Below are 20,184 nucleotides of genomic sequence, written 5' to 3'. Positions count from 1 at the left end.
TCGAGGGTATTGTAAACCAAGAGTTCGTCCCACCTGGCCAAACGATTAATGCTGTGTTTTACCTTGGTGTTATAAAGCGTCTTTTGTCACGCATTCGTCGGGCTCGACCACAATACCGTGAGGCAGGGTCCTGGCGCCTGTTGCACTGATTTTTTGACAAAAAACTCCATATTGACCATTAATCACTCACCCTACTCACCTGAGCCGGCACCCTGTGAGTTTTACCTATTTGGAAAACTTCATTTGCCCATGAAAGAACACTGGTTTCAGGACATTTCAGCTATCTAAAAGGCGACGACCGATATTCTCAAGATCATTCCGCCCTTAAACACTCATTTGAAATGCTAATTGACCGGGCTAAACGCTGTATCGAAGCACAAGGAAACTACTTTGAATAAAAAAATATAACTTTTGAAAAATATTAGTTTTTGTATCAGTCCTGTTACTTTTGCGTTAGACCTTGTATATAATAGTATTTAACTGTACTTTAAGACTTCTTCGATTAATTACTAAAACATATATTTAGGAAGCTCGTATTAAAATTTTATCCTAATCGGTTTAACCGTTTCCATGTAATGTTGGTCACCGTCTTTGTAAACTCCATTTTGAGAAAAACGCGTTTAAAGTTTTTCCTTGTACTTCCAAGCACTCTGAAACGTCTTTTCAAATCTGTGTATAACTTCGAACATATTCACAGGAACGATATGAAATTTTATGTGTGTATTCTTAAAGATATGTACATTAAGAAAATAAAATAATTTTTTTTTTGAAAATTCTAACTGTATATAACCCCACAAGAATGAGCGTAAAAAATGTGGGACTATATTTTCATTGATGATTTTGATAGAGACTTACAGCTCTAACTTAAAACCTTCAGATTTTAAGTTTAATGGTTTGAGAGAATATTGATTTAAATAATATGAACACAGAGTGAGTGTGTTATGATTTAGAAATGAGAAGAATGTATAATTTTTAGGAAAGCCTTAAAATTCTAATTACATCCATACTTGGAAACTATATGTTTTATAGCACGAATTGGAGTTGAAATTATATCTACGCTTAAAGTGTACCCACTATTTGGCGCAAGACTGTATTGCATATTTACATTTTAATTTACATTCACACACAACGAATTGAGAATTCCTAACTTCAACAACGTTCTTAATGCGGGCCTATTTACTCACACATATGCCATAGAATTGGCTGTAAACATTTCGTTGCGCGTACTCAACTACTGATAACACCTTAGCACTTGAGTATTTGGCTAATGAGAACAGTAGGTAGATCGCGAGACAGTGTCGCATAATGTAATATTAATTACTTACTTTTTTCTCTTGTGTAGCATTCAGTCCCCAGCACTTCTTAAAATGCACTGGACGAGTTCGATGTGCTGAAATTTGAGGGATGTAAAACACATTTTGGATCATTAGGATCCGTCCGTGTAGATGAAGTCATACCCGTTTTCTTCTAATCAAACTCAGTCAGAAAATCTGATATTTATTTTTGTCAAAACTTTTTTCTGCATATGAGATCCTTTATTAGTTTCGGATAAGCTTGCTTCCTAAGGCTTCGCTTATTTTAAACCAATAATTCGTTTTTGCAAATTATTAACTTTTTATGCCATACAAAAATCTGAAGAACCTATGAGACTTATGAATATAATTCAAAGCGAAATTTGAAATATAATCCATAGACTATATTTTGATTAAACTCGTAACACTGTGCCACGTTCCGTCTGTCAATTCCACCTGATATCGGTGTACTTGTGTTGGCTAGATAAAGCTGCCTTACTCAAGCGCTAATGGAGTACGACAATATTGAGTCATTCGCGTACAGTTACTAGAGACGTGCAGCGGACTGCAGCGAAACGCTCGACAATACAAAAACATCGCAACGACGCGTACATAAAATATTTCATTTAATGTTTTGCGAGGTCGACGTGGAATATTCGCCAGTGAAAAGCGTGTAAAAATGTAAAATAAGTGAGAAATCAGTATTTGCAATTGCGGCATAGTGATTTGACTTTCCAAAAAGCAAAAAACGATTCGAAATAATTTGTAAACCTATACGAAATTGATAAAAGTGTTCAAAATTATATAAAACTTGTTTTAGAATATTTCTAAAGGCGTAGTAAATGCGCTAGTGTCTGTGTCAAATAGCGTAAATATTTTAACTACAAGAGCATTCACATACACATACATAAATGATAAAGTTTTTTACAAAACCAAAAATGTATACTTCAGAGTTAATGGAACATATTGGTGATTACCTAAGTAACATCATACACTTACAAGTAATGGATATGGCCAAAGGCCAAAACCAAGGTAAGTTTGGTATAAAAAGGTGTTGCTAAATAACGGAAAGTACGTACTCACCTTATAGTATATACTAACTTGAGAAATTTGTGAACGTAATTTGGTCAATACTTTGCCGAAGAAGAGTAAGGTTGATGCTTACAAATGCGTAGATATGAAATCTAGAACACCTTTAAATGAAATACCAGCACATAAAGTAAACGAAAACCACACTGACTTAAAAAAATAAATAAACAAGTTAATTGTTGTGGAAAAGAAGTAAATAAAAAATTAGGTACTCTTATTATAATTACATACTATAGTGAAGACTAAACCGGTATCAATGATTTTTTTTTAATTGTTCTATGTAATAATATAAATGTTCAAAGAAAAAATAAAGAATGTTGTAACCTATTTCAAATTTCTGCGTAATAAATTGATAAGATAGCAAAATGGATTTCAATCTAAAGGCGTTTAATGAAATTGAAATATACCATATTTGAGAAGTATTGCCGCCTGGCTAGCTATTGAAATCTATACTATTTGTAACTTAAACAAATTCATACAATGTGTGTATTAAACTTAAGATGACTTTGAATTAGAAATCATTTCGAATAGGGTTGCCAACTTTTTAAGAGATTTTGTTCAATTAAATGCCTGAAATAAAGGATATTGGAGATATCAAGCTGAGCACATTTACGTAAAATTTCTACTAAAGATATTACTGAGAGTAATTCAAGTTCATTTTGAAACTAAGTAATGATAAAGCTAAACCGATTCTTTGGTGTATTTGGATCAATGGCGATCAGCTGCTTATTTCTCACAAATCAATCAAATCATTCGACCACACTAATCCAAGTAGTTTGTTGGATAAAATATTCGAATATTTTTAAACAAACATTAAGGGTTAACAGGTTGGCATCTAAAAGAAAATACAGTAAAGGTATTACAGATCCTCGTCTAGCCTCATCTAGTTATTTCAATAAAATTGATAAGTTATACAAGTTGTTAAAATATAATTTGCTACCATATGAATATGGAACTATCTATAGGAGCACTAAGCTTTAAGCTAAAAATAATGCAAAATGCATGGAACTTGTAAAGATTCCTGTACTATGATAATCGACGTTATGAATAAATCCCATAAAAATTAAATTTGAAATATACTCTCTTTCAGTTTTGCGGTTAAGGAAGTTTGTAGTTTTACGAGTATATGCGCGAAAACCTATAAAAATAATTATTTTATGATTGAAGATTTGTTTCTAATACACTTCGCACCCTTAGTAGATTTCGAGTCGCATGTCTGATTCGACCTTAGATTACTTAATATGGTTGAAGAAGGTTAGTTAATAAGAACAAATAAATTTTTCTGATAAAAATTACTCCACATCCTCAAACAAGATATATCACACTATCTTGGTGGCCAATCGAACGGCCCAAAACGTGAAATTATCTGCTCACCGAAGCGTTCTCTCAACAAATCCACTGATTAATGCGATTGGTACGTGACATTCCTCTTACATTTTTATGTTACTGTGCGAAAAGGGCGTAATCGGACTACAAACACGCCTACTTTCTATATAACACAATTTTAAAATCCACTTGATTCTTTAACTTACCAGTCCACAAATCAAGAAACAATTAATACTGAAACGGAATGAAACCTGGCACGAATAATGCCTATAAAGTATGCAAATTCAACTAAAACAGTTCAAGTCTCGAGGTTCCGACTATGTGGAACCCAGTTCCTAAAATTGACTTTTTACCGCAAATATTGGTCAATGGGTGAGATATATGCATAATTAAAATTCATATTGCTATCATATAAACTAATGATCCAAACCAAGTTCTTGTATCTAAACTTTTTTATATTATGCTGAAGGTTAGTTCAGCTTTGGTTCAACTAAAGTTTCTGTTTAATATTTCCAAATCATTTGCGATTAGGTTGTATTATAATATCATTCCCAGGTTCGTTTATTTTCGAAGACCTTTGCACTACTTGTTGATGGACACTTATTTTTTAACCAATTCCGAGAAAAGCTTTCTTCGTATGCCTCGTATTTATTTCCATTTACACATGTCATGTACGAATGAATGTTTGCACATTCCAGTTGTTGTATTAAAATCCATTAATTATAGCTCACATATGTATGTATGTATGTATAAAATCAAGTATTCAATAGACACACCTTGGATAAATCATCGCAATTATTTAGCCGTAAAATAGGCATATGCACCAAATTTCGCACTCGTAGCCGATAAAAACTTTGTGAGCAAAAAATTGAAAAAACTTGCAAGGTAAAATTTAAATGAAGGGGAAAATAATAAATATAAGTCGGTATGTATGGTAAAAGCGATACATACATGCAAGTGTATTTTCATATTAGCACAAATGTGTCGTGAAGCCAGCTTTGGAGCACAATTCCCACTCTGCCGTTGTTTACGTTTTTCAAATTATATGCATCATTTTGAAATACATATCTTCATATATACACAACCATAACCGATGAGTTTTGTGCCTTTATCAATAATTTTATAATTGCTAACACATAAGCTCACATTGTACATATTTTTCATTAGACTTTTTTGCCAGCACAATTGATACTTTTTAGACGTTAAAGGGTCAGTAGGGTAATTTGGCCTGTTTTTTGACATTTCTTGTTTTTCTTAGAAATTTTTATTCTACAATAGAACTTTTTTTACATATCATAAGGTATATCGTGGAGTGTATAGACAAATTTTTTCGTAATTTTTTGATCACAGCTGTCGGAGAAATGACTGGGTGAATGAGATGCGTTTTTTTCACTGGCGGACACTGGAAACACAAAAAAACAATTTATTCTTAAAAAGTACGTTAATGGTTATTGTCCTTACTAAAATCTTGAAAAAATGTTGATAAATAAAAAATTAATTAATGTTTTTTTTTAATTTTCCCTCATGTTTTTTTACATAAATTTTGTCATAACATTGCCAATAAATTATAAAAAATATAGGGACGAAAGCCAGGCGTTTTGTAAACATTTAAAAAAAACTATGCAAATCGGTTGAGTAGTTCGTCCGGAATCATGTCCGCCAGTTTAAAAAATTGTGTGTTTGAGAAAAACGTGTTTAAAGTTTGAGGTGTGCACTCCGAGCGCTCCGAACGTCGAGCGGTATCATTATTTTTGGGCCTTTTTCGAAACTTTCCAACGGTAAAGTGGGGTTCTACAATAATTTTAAGGGTATAAGGGAACAGAAAATGCAAATAAAAAAAAGTTTTGAAAAATGATTACCCTACTGACCCCTTAATTTATTCTTCAATAATTTTCACGGCAAAATCAGTTAAATATATGCTATCTGGATATCTACCTATATGCTGTAACAATGGGTTTTAAGATGCGCAACAGAATATTCAAAGAAAAAAGGAGATCATCTGTTTATTGAGAAAATAAAATATCAGTAAAAGACATAACAAAAACGAAGACAGTTTTCCGGTATAATTCAACAATAGAGTTTGCATGTGTATCCATAAATATGGTTATGTCAAACTAATGCATTTATACCAGTTGTTTGTTCGATTCGCCACTCTCCAGACTTTGTGAATTGAAAATAATTATTGTGTATTCTAGCGATCAAACTTAGTCGGAACTCAAAATTCTAATTGTTTGTGGTACTAAAGCGAAAACCGTGCGGGATCTTGCAAAAGTTAACGTGCTTGCTTGAAAATGTTTAAAATTTAGACTGTAATGAAGATAGTCGTTAATTTCTTATGACATAATTTAGCTGTATTTTGTATACTGTTTATGAAATTGTAGAGGTCAGCTTATGGAAAAAGGGTGCGAGATGTAATGATGAAAAGGTACTATATGAATTCAAACGAGAATGACGGTATGATAGTATGAATGCAAGAGCACTTGATCTCTCTCCCAAAATGACAAGAAGAATTTTTCGTAAATATTTTCCAACCGGTAAAGTACTTAATGGTTGCAATATTCCGAGAGAGTATTTTTCGAAACAACTTTCATTATTACGTAATTAAAATTTATATTGAAAACTCTAATTTGAAATAGTTATTAAAGAAAAAAAACTTTAAAGGTGTTTAGGGTCACATATTTAAATATCACGGCGGCGGAACCAGATGATTATTTCAAGCAGAAATAAAATGCGCATAAATTTATGTTACGGTCAAGAATTTAGATTTAATAGTAAGAAAATGGTTGGCCTTTATTTATGACAATAAATTCGCGCAAGTGACCGCTGCGGCTGCCTCGAATAAATTCCGGTCGACAGCCCCGATTTTCGACCACTGTTTGCAATAATTGGGACCGTATGCCAGTAATAACGCGCATAATTCGCTTCCAAGACGTCAATCGCCGCGGGCTTAATGTGTATTTGAGACTTCACATAACCCCTCAAAAATATTTCAGCGGTGTTAAATCATACGATCTAGGCATTGATTGCCAATACGAAATATAGCGCTTTCTCGTTAGATCCTACAGGTAATAGGACGAAGTCGATTTAAAAAAAATTATTGAACTAATCGTTACAATTCTTAAAAAACTCTCAAAATAGGCTCCTTCTGCGTAAATAGCCCTGAGAGCCGAGGTGCATGCTGCTTGGATCCTCTCTCTCATCTCAACATGCTTGCCTTTCCTCGGCCTTTTTAGGCAAGGAAACAAAAAAGTCTGGGGGCCACATCTAGGCTGTAGGGCGGCTGTGGAAGCGTTAGGATGCCGGCTTTGGATAGGTAGCTGTTCACAATAAAGGCGCTGTGAGCCGGGGCGTTGCTGGTCGTCAGTGAGCACTTTGAGGTGTGCACTCGGAGTACCATCTTCGCGCACACCTTACGCATGTTCAAGTGCTCCGTCACAATGTCATGAACCACAGATTTTGATTAATTTAACAACTGGACAATTAAACGAATACTTAGTCGATGGTCTGAGGTCAAAACTTTGCGTACACGAGTCACATTGTCGGTGTGTCGAAGTCGCAGGTCTCCCAGCACGGTCTTCATCAGCGACCTCTTCCCGGTCCTCCAAAAAAGCCTGGTGCCACCGAAACACATCACTTCTTTTTAAAGCAACACCTGGGTAAGCCTGCTGGCTCATATTAAACGTTTCAGATTTTCCAAATTTCGCGTACCTCTGCTCTAACGAACGCTGCATTTTCGCTCGTTCGTTAGCTATAAACGCCCTTTATTGAATCCAGTCGGTGCACGCACGCTTCGAAGTACAGTCGCGGCGAAAGAAAATCAGTCTCATTACTTTCTGGACAAACCCTGTACTTCAACATTCTCTAATTCAATCACGAAAAAGTCATTAATCATGACTCTATAGTGTTCTTTATTGACTGTAATGTTATGGTCGGCTTCATTCAACCAAAAGTCAGCTTCATCGCAGAACAAAATAATCTTCCGAAAATCTGGGTCGGTGGCCATCTTGTTTTCGACCTATTTACCGAAACTGCGACGTGCTTGTGGGCCACTCGGCTTCAATTCTTGTACGAGAACCAAGATCCCTCCACAAAATCTTCTATAAAGAGAGGTACAACTCCAATCGTTACGAGCGTTGGTTCGTTGGCTGCGACTATGCCTCAGATGGTCCATCCGTTGAGTTCAATTTTCAATAATTCGTTATAGTATTTCCACTGGTAACTGGTGAATGACACGCGTGATGTTTTGCTCCAAGGCCTGAATTGAAGTTGGATTGTCCGCATAGTCTTTAGACTTTACATATCCTTACAGGAAAAAGTCTAACGTTATGATATCACAAGATCTTGGTATCCAATCGACCGTCCCAAAATGTGAAATTATCTGCACACCGAAGTGTGCCCCCTTGATTGATGCGATGTGTGGAAAGTGGCGCCGTCCAAACGTCGCCGAGGGCACGACCCTCAATTTCAGGCATCAAATAGTCGCTTATCATGGCGCAATAACGGTCGCCATTGACGGCATAATTTTTGAAGAAATATGAACCGATGATTCCACCATCCCACAAACCACACCAAATTGATGCTTTTTCTGAAATGGCAGCTCTTGAATCTCTTCTCGTCACAAATGCGGCAATATTGCTTGTTTACATAGGACTTCTACTTGAATCACCCAATATGAAAAGAAGTATTACCGTTCTAATTTACCTAGCAGCATGAAAACTATTTAATAATCATTCTGCATTGTTTTATATAGGAATTTTACAACTGCCTTTTATTTACCAACATATTTTGCAAAATTTGTTTAAACTTCGGACAATGGAATTACATTCAAAGATAACACCCATGAAAAAAGTAAATTAGCACAGGAAATATATTTCCGCTATTTCGCTCTTACGGGTATAATAACACCCAATTATGTGTTATACTCTATTGACATCGATACTCTTAGTATTTGTTGCCTTCCACATCTTTATTGAATTTTGCTTATTGTTTAATATTTGAATAAGCTGAAAGTATTAAGCCAACTGATTAGTAAGCTAATAGCTAGCTTAATAGTTGGAAAGAGAGATAAGTGCTCTTAAAAGCTACCGCTGCTAAATTAATTTATGCTCGGCGCAAAGAGCACGGGAGCGGTACGCGAACACGTATATAAAAGGCAGAAGTTGATAAGTTGATAAAACGTTATTTAAAAGAAATCAAAGCCAACCTGAATTAACTGAAAGCGAATGCGCGCTCGGGGTAAGGTGCTGAAAAAGAAGAATACCAGCCGCTAGTTCGTAAATTCTCGTATTTCATTGGTTTTGGGCGCGTCTGTGAAATGCCGTTTGTGATGCTAAAAAGTTGAAACGTAAATGGGTCAGTCAACCGGCCAATAGACGAGTATGCAGTGGCGTCACTTGACCAGCACCGAAGCTGTGCCAGTTTCCGCGAGCTTCATTAACTTGATTAGCATAAATTCAAACATGAAAGAGTGGGCATGTTGATACTAGTTTTATAGCCGCGATATGTACATATGTAAACGACACACCGGCAATAAAATCAGCATTCGTCACAGCTAACTGAGCAGACGGCGGTTTTTAGCGCGCATAAATTTAATTTGCTTGAGAAAATTCGCACCATGCCAACGCTTGTGTGACTTTACAACGCGCAGATCTGCAAGAGGCTAATGGATATTCGAGTGCAGCTCGTGCCGGCGTGCCAACGTTTGAGCAGCGCTGGTCGCATGCCAATCAATTGCGAAGTGCACCAAATTGAAATGGAAATGTGCGCAAACTCGCCAACACAATTAGTCCAGGCAGGCAGGCGGCCAGCGACTAAGCGTTGCCACATTATTCCCATTTTCATTTGTTACCCTTTTCATACGTAAGCTGATCATGCATGAGTGGTTGTTGGCGTACACAAATGTTTATCGTAACTGCATGGCGGAAATAAAGCACAAAGAAGAGTGGAAATAAATAAATGAATAAAATGGACTAGAAATTAATTAACGCAATTGATAAAAGGCACTCGGACAGTGCGGCATTAGCTACTGTGCGCGATTGGCTTGGCCAAAATCCACATACATGCGAGCAACCAGTTTAGGCCAGACAGCATTTCACTTGTTGGCGTCGCGCGCGCGCCGGCGTTTGAAGGCGCGTTGTGAACGCAATTGGATTTTGGTGTCAAAACGTAAACAAAGCAACATTCAAAATGCAAAAAACCTGCCATTTTCCTCCAAATACGCAACGCGCATCGACAACTTTATATATGTATGTATATGTGTGTGCGTATGTATGTGTTGTTTGTGAAAAAAATTCGCAGAACGTTTTCGTATTGAGGCTGCAACAGTTTCGATTTGTGGCGTGCATTTAGCAATTTGTTGCGCGACTGGTTTTAACCCACTTCCACCGTTCTGCTGCTAAGTATTCCACAGCCTTCTGCCATTTAAGTACCTGCTTGCTTGCCTGCCTGCCTGCTGAATGTTTGTTTGCTTGACTGCCTGCCCAATTGCTTTGCCTTATAGTCGGTTGGTTGGTTGCCAAGCGTTGCCTATTGAGCACAAACGTTCTTTCGCCGAAATCTCAATCGAGTGTAAACGGCGCACGTTCGCCTGGCGTATACTGGCGTATGGCTGCGAATGAAGATAGCGCAAATTACATTTAGTCGATTGTATGCTTTTTAATTTAAATGAAAATTGCTTTAAACGCGCAATGACCAAAAATAAAGCATCGATAAAGAATGCTGCATTTTGTTGCTACGATTGAGCTCGGTAATGTTCTTTGGTTATTTGCTCACACCAAACTGAAGTTAAGAATTCAAATTTTATTTACAACAGATTTGCTGTGAGTTCAATTGTTCCGATATATCTGAGCTGCGCCGATCAAACGATAGTATGAAAGCAAACTAGTATCTAAGCCAAGTATAATAGAAATAGCGATTACAATAGTTTCGATACATTACTATATATATGTATGTATTAGAGTGATTCAAAAAAAAAAAATTTTTTTTCGTTTGGTACTCGGAAAATTAGGTTCCTAGACACCTCTAGGAAAGCCTCTCCAAACATGAGTTTTTACTTGTAACGGAGCAGTAAATTTTCGATTAAGTTAAGCGTTTATGAGATATTCATCGTCAAACAGCAATGCATATTAGGGTGGATCAAAAAAAAAAAATTTTTTTCGTTTGGTACTCTGAAAAATAGGTTCCTAGACACCTCTAAGAAAGCCTCTCCAAAAATCTATTCATAATAATTTTTTTTCATTGAGTTATAAAATTCATAAGAAATAAAAAATTTTCCCAAAAATAATCAAACTTTAACTGTTAATATCTTTTAAACGTTTGGGTTTACGAAAAAATCATAATAGACCTTTTTTGTAGAGCATTCAATTTCCTACAAAATCTAAGGAACAAGATATTTTTTTAAGTAGTTGGAAGCGAGATATAAATTTTTCTATCTGATAATAAGAAAAAATAGAAAACTGTATGTAGGAGGACCTTCCCGTTACAATTAAAAACTCATGTTTGGAGAGGCTTTCTTAGAGGTGTCTAGGAACCTATTTTTCCGAGTACCAAACGAAAAAAAACAAAATTTTTTTTTTTGAATCACTCTAATATATATCCTCTCGAAGTTTGTAAAATCCAGAAGGAAAAGATGGAGAGCCTATCTTTAAAACGTAGTACGTACATTAGGGTGTGTCATTCTGAGGCAACCTTTTTTTCAACTGAAAAACAGGTTAAAAACTTTCAAAAATGTGAAAAAGAAAGTCACTCAAAAGATGAGCTTTGCCTATTTCAAATTTTCTGTTTTCCATATAAATTACATGGAAAAAAAATCATTTTTTTGTGGTGGTTATTGTGCGGAAGTGACTATTTGTGCACGCGATGGCTGCCAGTAGGGATGGTAAACTCGATTCCGATTCTACTCGAAAATCGAGTTTTCTCGTAAAATAATCGATTTTTCGGAATCGATCTTCAGTAGTCGAAGTCGATTTAGAATCAATTCTTGACATTCTTGACATATACATATATAATATCATGTATATGTTATAGTTTTGTAAGCGGTGTTTTGAATTCAGTGTAATCGACTCCCAAACCTTTAAACTCGTTTGTTTCAAAATGTTTTCGAAGTCAGAGTGAAAAATTTGTCCAAAACTGCCGAATCGATGAAAGTGAAATTTTTATACGACCTTCTTAGATATATTTGACAGGTAATGATCAAAGGAATATATTTTTGGATAGTAATTTCTATTTTTTCGGTTCACTCTGAAGTAAAATTTTTCTTATAACAAAAAAATCGGGAAGCCGCTCTTTTGTGTTCAATCAAAATTTTGACAAGTCCTTCTAACATTATCTGTATTCATCTATAGTGATAATAATACCTATGTAATTTTTTGGTTTTTAGGGTTGAGTCAATTTTTAGCAGAAAAGTCTCCACCACCGATTAAAAAGTACATTATATTTTGTATAATAAAATGCCTCTTAAAAAGGATCCACAAAACCACGTTTTTTCGGACGTGCACGTTGAAATAACCCCTTAATTCATGACATCGTGAACGAAATAAAAAAATTATTATTTACAATTACTTTGAAATTTTGACAGTTCATTTCTTTCATAACTTTAACGAGATAAACATAAAAAGTAGTTCACAGATGCTTTTTCATAAAACATTTGTCTTAAACTGTAAAAATACGAAACTTCGTGTTTTAAATATATCAATTTTGAGTCAATACAAGCAAACTAATGCTTAATCATTTTCTCGGTAAGATCTTCAGGTGCCTCGGAGAGTTCTACAGCCTTCATCAACCCGTGACCGGGTTCTTTGGACTAAGTACTGTCAACGGATAAAAAGTGAGATCTGGTGATGAGGGTGAAAAGCGATGAGTTTTCTTTGTGTTTAGCATATGCATTCTCTACTATACTTTTATTTCAAAAAATGAGAAAAAAATCCAGTCTATGCCGTATTCCTGCATGGAATCAGAAAAAATATGGTACTATTATTATGAACTTATTTAGTATGTTGGTACAGTTGTTTCTGGATGTGATAATCAGTGAAAATGCCATAGACCACAAAGAAGCGCTCATTCGTAAAATGAAATTTATAGTTACGAGTTCGCGCTGCCATTTTTTTAACTGTAAATAATTTGAATTTTATATAAGTATGTATGTGTGCATGTAAATACATGGTGTTTGTGCAATTTTATTTCAAAATTGTGTATTCACAGTATTTTAGCTTTGATCAAATGCAATTAAATACAAATATAAGCCATATACAGCACTCAAAGCTGCCAACTCAATTGGATAATCTGAAAATAGTTTCAACAAATCGCAAATATACAAATGGTAAAACCGAAGCAAAAACCAGAAGCCCAAAAGTCAATTAACTCAAATAATTGTGTAAACATGCGATTCTGAAAAAAAAAGATATTTTCCTGTTATTCGTAATTGCTTATCTAAAATATGACTATTAGTTTTACTTATACATTAACCTAAATTTTGCAAGTAAAGTAATATGTACTAAAAATTCCAATATTTTTGCATTGAATTGAAGCATTAGAATGATCCGATTTATGCCGAATGTGAAGCGGTTGGTTCGTTAACTTGTTGTCATTTTGAAGATGATTTCACCACTCTTAGGGAACCCATGTTCATTTTGGCAAAAACCTGTGTTAGTCAAATTTCACAAGTTTCTCTTGAGATGAATTTTACACCAGCAAAATCATTCGGAGGAACAGGTAGTGGTTCGAGTTATGGACTATAAGGTGGATGCCTAAGAACCCTCTGATCAGGCGCCTGGAGTTTCTTGTGAATCACTATCGCCCTGACGTTGTCCTTATGGAATATGATTTTTTTGCTATTGGCCCAAACATACTGCATCTGGGCGACTGCTGTTTTTAGACGGTCTTAATAAAGAGGTTTGGAAGGGAGAACATGTCATAGTAGATGATACCCTACAAATCCCACCAAATACGTTGCCAAAACCTTCCTAACCGTTAATCTTCACTGTTTGCGTTGGCTCGCCGCTTTCGCTCCTTCGCTTGAAGTTATCTTAAAGATCGCAAAACGCTCTTTTCATCACCAGTACCCATCAGCTTCAGAATTTAATCGAGTTTGTTACGATTTAGCAATAATTTTTTGAATCTAAGAAAGAATTTTCTGTCTAAGAAGCTTTTAGGCATCGAGCCAGCCTTAACAATCCGAAATGTTTCTCTTTTCAATGCTTTCCTCCTGAGCAATTGAAGTAGAGCTTACGTGAGGGTCGCACTCAACGATTTTCATTATTTATCGATAATATCGACGATTATTATCTTTGACTTAATAATTACCAGAACAGAATCAACGGATTCATACTTACTCGTGATTAGTTGTTGCAGTATAGGGACCATAAACAATATTAACATTTTCAGTCGCCTGACTTTCGTTTTTGTCTTAATTCTTATACCTTTTTATTCGAAAATAAATTCATTTGACTTATAGCAATAAGTACCTAACAGTACAATAACAAATACGTAGGTTACCTTTTATATTTCAGGATTTGGCAACTCTAATGTTGCAAAATGACAACTCACAAGTTTATCGTTAAGTTTGACATTTTTGATGTTATACATACTCAGAACGTTTTGACATATCGGCGTTACTTGTGTTGTTTACAGTAACTTAAAATATTCATCTCGGTTAAAAAATGAAATTAAATCGCGAATTTTGTTTTACAACTTTCGTATTGAATTAACCCGGCAACAGTGCATCGATGAACTTAATTATATTTTTGACTATGAAACTTCATCAAAGACCAGTATGGTGGTATGGCGAATTCAATCGAGGCCGTAGATCAATCCAAGAGAGATTTCGTGAAGGTCGTCCAAAATCAGTTTGTTCCGGGAACTGTTGATGCTGTAATCCCGAAATAAAAGAGGCAACCTCGTAGACAGAGTTATAAAAACTTGTGCTGATAGAATGCGAGAACATATGTTAGTTTATGATAACAATTATAATTTATTAAAACATTTTGTTTTCTAAGAAAAATTTCGATAATTCAATATATTGTGCGATTGTGGTTTTAATCCATACGTTATTAGCTGTTCACACATTTTCAATATAATCTTATACTTTTTTGTAAGTCGACGAACTTGAAGTTCATGCACTAAAAATTCTCTGTCACACTTTTATTTCTCTGCGTTGAGACCGTGACTCAACACAAATTATTTTAATTTAAAAATTTATAAAGAAAGGAAGCCCATACATACAGTTATGGATAAGAGTTTTTATGTGGAAGAACATACTCACGTAATCCCGAATTGCTACGCATACATACATACATATGTATGTATATATTTATATTATATGCCAAACTGTGCGATTGAGTAGCGCCTGTGAGTGGCGAACTGAAATTAAGTGCTGAAAAATAATCTAAAAAAGTAAGCAACCACGATAGGCGTGCATGGCCGAACGGTAGCTGATCGTCCATTTGTCACAAATAATAGGCCATAAAAATATTAAATAAATCTTTATATAAACAGGAATAATTTAAAACCTTAGACTCATTAAGAGCTGTCATCATATCTGAAATATCTACTTTAAAGTCAAGTTCACAGGATTATTTTCAATGTATTTCTTTTTCTGGTTTGTTCTAGTGATGCGTGATTCGTGCTTAATTTCAATTTCTTATTTAATTTTATTGATAGTCCATCGGAATCACACTGTTAATGCTGTCTAAAATCAACCGAATGTATAAAATTAATTATATTGGGTATAACATATGATAAATAGAACGAAATCAGATTAAATTTTTGAGACATTCGACTCACTAAACCACATCAGAGGGTTAAAATTATTTTATTGGGTATATGGGGTTTAAGGAAAAGTACTGACGTTTTTAACCATTTTTTTGTATCGACTTACAAAATGCTAAACGAAAGGTTGCCACCAAATCTTAACGGGAAGTTTTTCATATTACCGATAGAAACGGTATAATGTCAAAGAGTCAGAAAACAATGATACCCAGATTAGATTTATGTGATCCCACTGATCGTACATATATACAAATTTCAAAAACTATTACAATTTTAGATGTGGGTTACATCCGTTATGTTAACTAAACTATTATACTCCGTGCAACATGTTGCTAGAGCATATACCTCCATACATATAGAGGGTTCTTGTTACAAATTGCAAGTGGCGAGCAGTCAAATGTTAAGTATATGATTAATTTGACCTCATAAAAAAACTTATGTATGTTATAGCAAAAACTGTTGTGATGAGACAGATGAAATTGCAATGACGCATACAAACATATAATACGAGGGCTGCTATATATATATTTCTGGCCTAATAATGAAAATAGGAATATTTATCAACGAAAATGGTTTTATTGTTTTTCAAAATATTCTCCATCAAGATTTATACACTTTTGCACGCGCTCAAACCAATTTTCGAAGCACCTTTTCCACTCCGATTGAGACACCTCCAAAACATGGTTTTTTAATGCTTCAACAGCATCTTCTGGCGACGAAAATCGTTGACCACGGATTATTTTCTTGATGTGTGGGAATAAAAATAAGTCATTGGGTGCCAAGTCAGGGCTGTACGGCGGATGATCCATTAATTCGACGTTTTGGTCGGTCAAAAAGGCGCTTGTTTGAGCCGATGTGTGAGAGCTCGCATTGTCATGGTGCACAATGATTCGTCTTCTCTTGTTCGTTTTTCGAATTTCTCGGAAGACTTCAGGCAAACAAATGGTGGTGTACCACTCAGAATTGAAGGTCCTACGTTGCTCAAGCGAAACAGTCGCCACATGACCAGTTTTGCCGAAGAAACAGGCGACCATTTGCTTCGAAGTGCTTCTTCCACGAACAACTTTCGTTGGATTTGGCTAGTCTTGGAAGAAACACACGGTCGATTGCTGTTTTGTTTCGGGCTCATACGCATAGATCCATGATTCGTCACCTGTGACGATCTTATAAACGTCTTTTGAAGCACCGCGATCGTATTTTTCAGCATTTCTTTACACCAATCGACCCGAGCCTTTTTTGAGCGATTGTCAAATAGTGCGGGATCCAACGAGAACAAACCATTTTTACGGCCAGGTGTTCATGCAATATCGAATATATGCTGGTGAAAGAAATGCATAGGCATGCCTCTATCTGAAGGTATGTTACATGACGGTCTTGCATTATCAATTCACGTACGGTATCGATGTTTTCTGGCACAACGGCTGTTTTTGGACGACCTTCACGGAATTCGTCTTTGAGCGAGCGTCGGCCATGATTGAATTCGTTGTACCAGTTTTTCACAGTGCTATAGGATGGTGCTTCATAGCCATACAAAGATTTTAGTTAATCGATCCACTCTTTTCGTGATAATCCACGTCAAAAGTTGTGCAAAATGTTCACGAGTTAATTCCATTTTTTGGCCGAGATGAATTTTTTAATTCCCTGTAAATAAAACAATTCACAATTAAATGACAAAACGTTCTGAGTGATGTTATGCTAAAAAATGTCAAACTTTCCTATGGAAATGTCAGATTGCACCTGGCAACACTTAGTGTTACCTAGGCCAGAAATATATATAGCAGCCTCCGTAGTAAATCTGATGCTAAAAAGAGAAAATATTTCAAAGAGCGTATAAGAGTGTCAAAATTTTTTTTTGATTTTGAAATTATGCAAACGATTTATAAAACTGAATTAATAGGCTAAATTGTCTTCAAAGATTGATAAGAAATCTTTTTAAAAACCACCCACCTGAAGTTTTTTTTTTAGAAAAATCTTTGTAAATGTCATTTTGATAGAAAAAATGGTAAACAATCCTTCAAAAAATTTGGAATATCCTGAAAAAGAATTTTTTAAGAGTCCTAATCGAATAATAAACAAATCAGAGTTAACCTGCCGTAGTACTAACCTAATAGAAGCAAATAAAAATATTACTTGTAACTTGTAAGTGTTATCAAAAACAGAAATAGTATAAAATTATGCTTATACACCATTGCTATGTGTTTTTTTTTTCTGTGTCATCGTGAATGCGTTAATTTAATCTGAGTCTCTGATAAACCTAGAGCCTTTCTAGAACCATAATATATTTAATATATAGATATTACTTATATTTATCGATATAAATGTGTTATAAAGTTGTTGTGAGATCTTACGTTTACTTCCCCAGAAATTTCAGAAACTTTATTATACTTAGTTATACCAAGAATGATAGAGACAACACGGTGCGTCCTAAACGAAACAAACTGTCAAACATTCACAGTAATTGTAAACAAAGTTTGCTTAATTCATGCCGTCACGTGTCATTACCAAACTTCTTCAAAAATAAAGAATGACATGACGAGGCTATGAAATTTCATTTATACTTTTCTTGGAGTTGATTGGAAAGAGAGAAATATGCAGAAACATAAAAGTGTTGGAAGAACATTAAAATTCCTCTCGGGATCCTACTCGTCCACCGAAGAGTCACTAACTCAGCTTGCGCTGATTAAAATGTGGCTCCAATAGCGAAGCTTAAAGTAGGAAACGACTAAAATAAAAACAAAACACCTTTAAATATACTAAAAACTCTAAAGTGAGTTAACAGTTTTATGTGCTTAATCTTGCACACCTTATGTGCAATTCACACTTGAGGTGCATTTAAGTCACGGCTCGCTCAGCTCAGAATGGCTGAGTCAAGGTGCGCGAAGTGGCAATTGTTTGCTGGATTGCGTGGCATTCAAGTGTTGCAAGTTGAAAGCAATTGACTTCTTTTGTTTCATCGTTGTCGCTTTCATATGGCCGCGCTTACATACACGCATACGTACATATACTAAGATGTGAGTGCATACAAAATGAATATTTATTTACTTTTATGTGTACTGAGCTGCAAAAAGGTATTTGTACATGCAGGTAGTTAATGGCTAACCAAGTGGCTGCAGTTGAGCTGCTTGTTTTCTTTGTTGCTGCTGTTGACACAATTCCTCTACAAGTGAAACCAGCTTTTTCTAAAAACAAAACAAAACAAGAAGTAGCCAAAGTATTGGAGAAAATAAGAAAATGCAGAAGCATAGGAGAATTGTTGCAACACAACTTACACTATTTCTTATCAAAACACCTGCCCCTTTGCTAGCGCAGCCGAAGTGCCACCAAGCGCTCAGAGCGCGTGATTGTTTTTATTTACTTCATATTTTCTGCTGCTTTTCTCATTTGACATTGTTATGATTGAGTTCGGTTTGTTGCAGCTGTGACGGTGTCTTTAAATGTGTGGCACAAATGCGCTTTGTGCCTCAATACGGTAAAGAACTTGTTTCAATGCTGTTGCATCTAATAGAATTCCGGCCAAGGGTGTGTGCGTGCGTTATAAGGGTATGAAAATGACACTCATAATCGCAGCTGATACTAAGTACTAAGTAAGGTAAATAACGGCATGTTAAGCAATATTTCGGTGAGTTTGTAGTAATTGTACATTTGTCATATTATGCTATTAACTTATTCATAGCAGAAATTATTTCAAAAGTTCTGACTTTTTAAGACTCTTTAGAAGATAGGTAGGAAACATGAAGAGGATGGGGTACATATTAAGTGATAAAGACCTATAGAGCATACATAGACAGTGCTGTCCTTATAATTAGAAAAAAAAATTACTTTAACGTTTTATTGAAAAAATATCATTTCTAAGAATCTTGACCAGTTGTTGATAAATGAAATCATATCATGAATAGTTGTCCTTCTTGAGTCCAAAACAAGATATGTGGCTTTAGAGAAAAGATAAGGGCTTGTCATTATGTGTGTCATCAATACTCACCGAATATTCTTTTCCAAGGCGTCAAACCTCATGGGATCATTAGCATAGACAAGTGTCTGCACATAACCCAATAAAAATTTGTCCAGCGGTGTTGAACCCTAAGATCTTGGAGATCACGCCATAGGCCTACGACGCGAGATAATGCGCTCATCAAAATATTATTTCAATAAAATGACTGTTTCTGTAAACCAATGGTCTTCCACATCAACTTGCCCCCATTTAGGCAAGGAAAAGTTTTTATTTATGAATCTATAGCGTTCCAAATTGAAATATAGGCCAATTATTCCCTCTGTCTAAAGAGGCGTCTAAACAATGGTTTTTGGATTCTTAATACTCCAAATGCAGCAATTTTGTTTATGAACACATTCAACGAAAATTGAGGTTCATCACAACAAAACCGCATGAACCGAACCACTATTTTGGTCATAAATTTGTTAAATTTTCAAACATTGTTCTGGAGTAAATCTGTTCATTATCAAAGATCAAAAAGGCCAAAAAAACATTCGTTATATCCAACGCTTCACTAATTGTATTTTGTATTTTGTGACGAACTTTGACGAACTAAAAAATCTAATTGATTTCATTTTTATTACATTGGCCTCTAAATTTTTGTTTCTACTTCGGTCCATTTGCCAACATTCTTACAATTAGGCTTACACCACGCTAGAAAAATCCATCGCAGATCCTGATAGATCTGCAGACGATAATCATAGTATATCTCTGATGAACGCTAGG

At 35.2% G+C, this 20,184-nt stretch overlaps 1 protein-coding gene across 3 annotated transcripts in view; it reads left to right on the top strand.

Annotated features, from left to right (window-relative positions):
- The first annotated feature begins 1,861 nt into the window (after positions 1-1,861).
- LOC120772857 (F-actin-uncapping protein LRRC16A) overlaps positions 1,862-20,184 on the top strand; it is an 87,073-nt gene continuing 68,750 nt past the window's right edge. Inside the window, exon 1 of one of the 3 annotated variants that reach the window (XM_040101675.1) lies at positions 1,862-2,324. In XM_040101675.1, coding sequence (XP_039957609.1) covers positions 2,204-2,324 — 121 coding nt within the window. In that variant the 5' untranslated portion in view covers positions 1,862-2,203. The remainder of the gene's footprint in view (positions 2,325-20,184) is intronic. The other 2 variants (XM_040101674.1, XM_040101676.1) reach the window with 2 other exon arrangements.

The sequence above is a fragment of the Bactrocera tryoni genome, chromosome 3 (genome assembly GCF_016617805.1).
Source record: "Bactrocera tryoni isolate S06 chromosome 3, CSIRO_BtryS06_freeze2, whole genome shotgun sequence".
Classification (NCBI taxonomy): domain Eukaryota; kingdom Metazoa; phylum Arthropoda; class Insecta; order Diptera; family Tephritidae; genus Bactrocera; species Bactrocera tryoni.
This window is presented reverse-complemented; position numbering and strand designations above follow the sequence as displayed.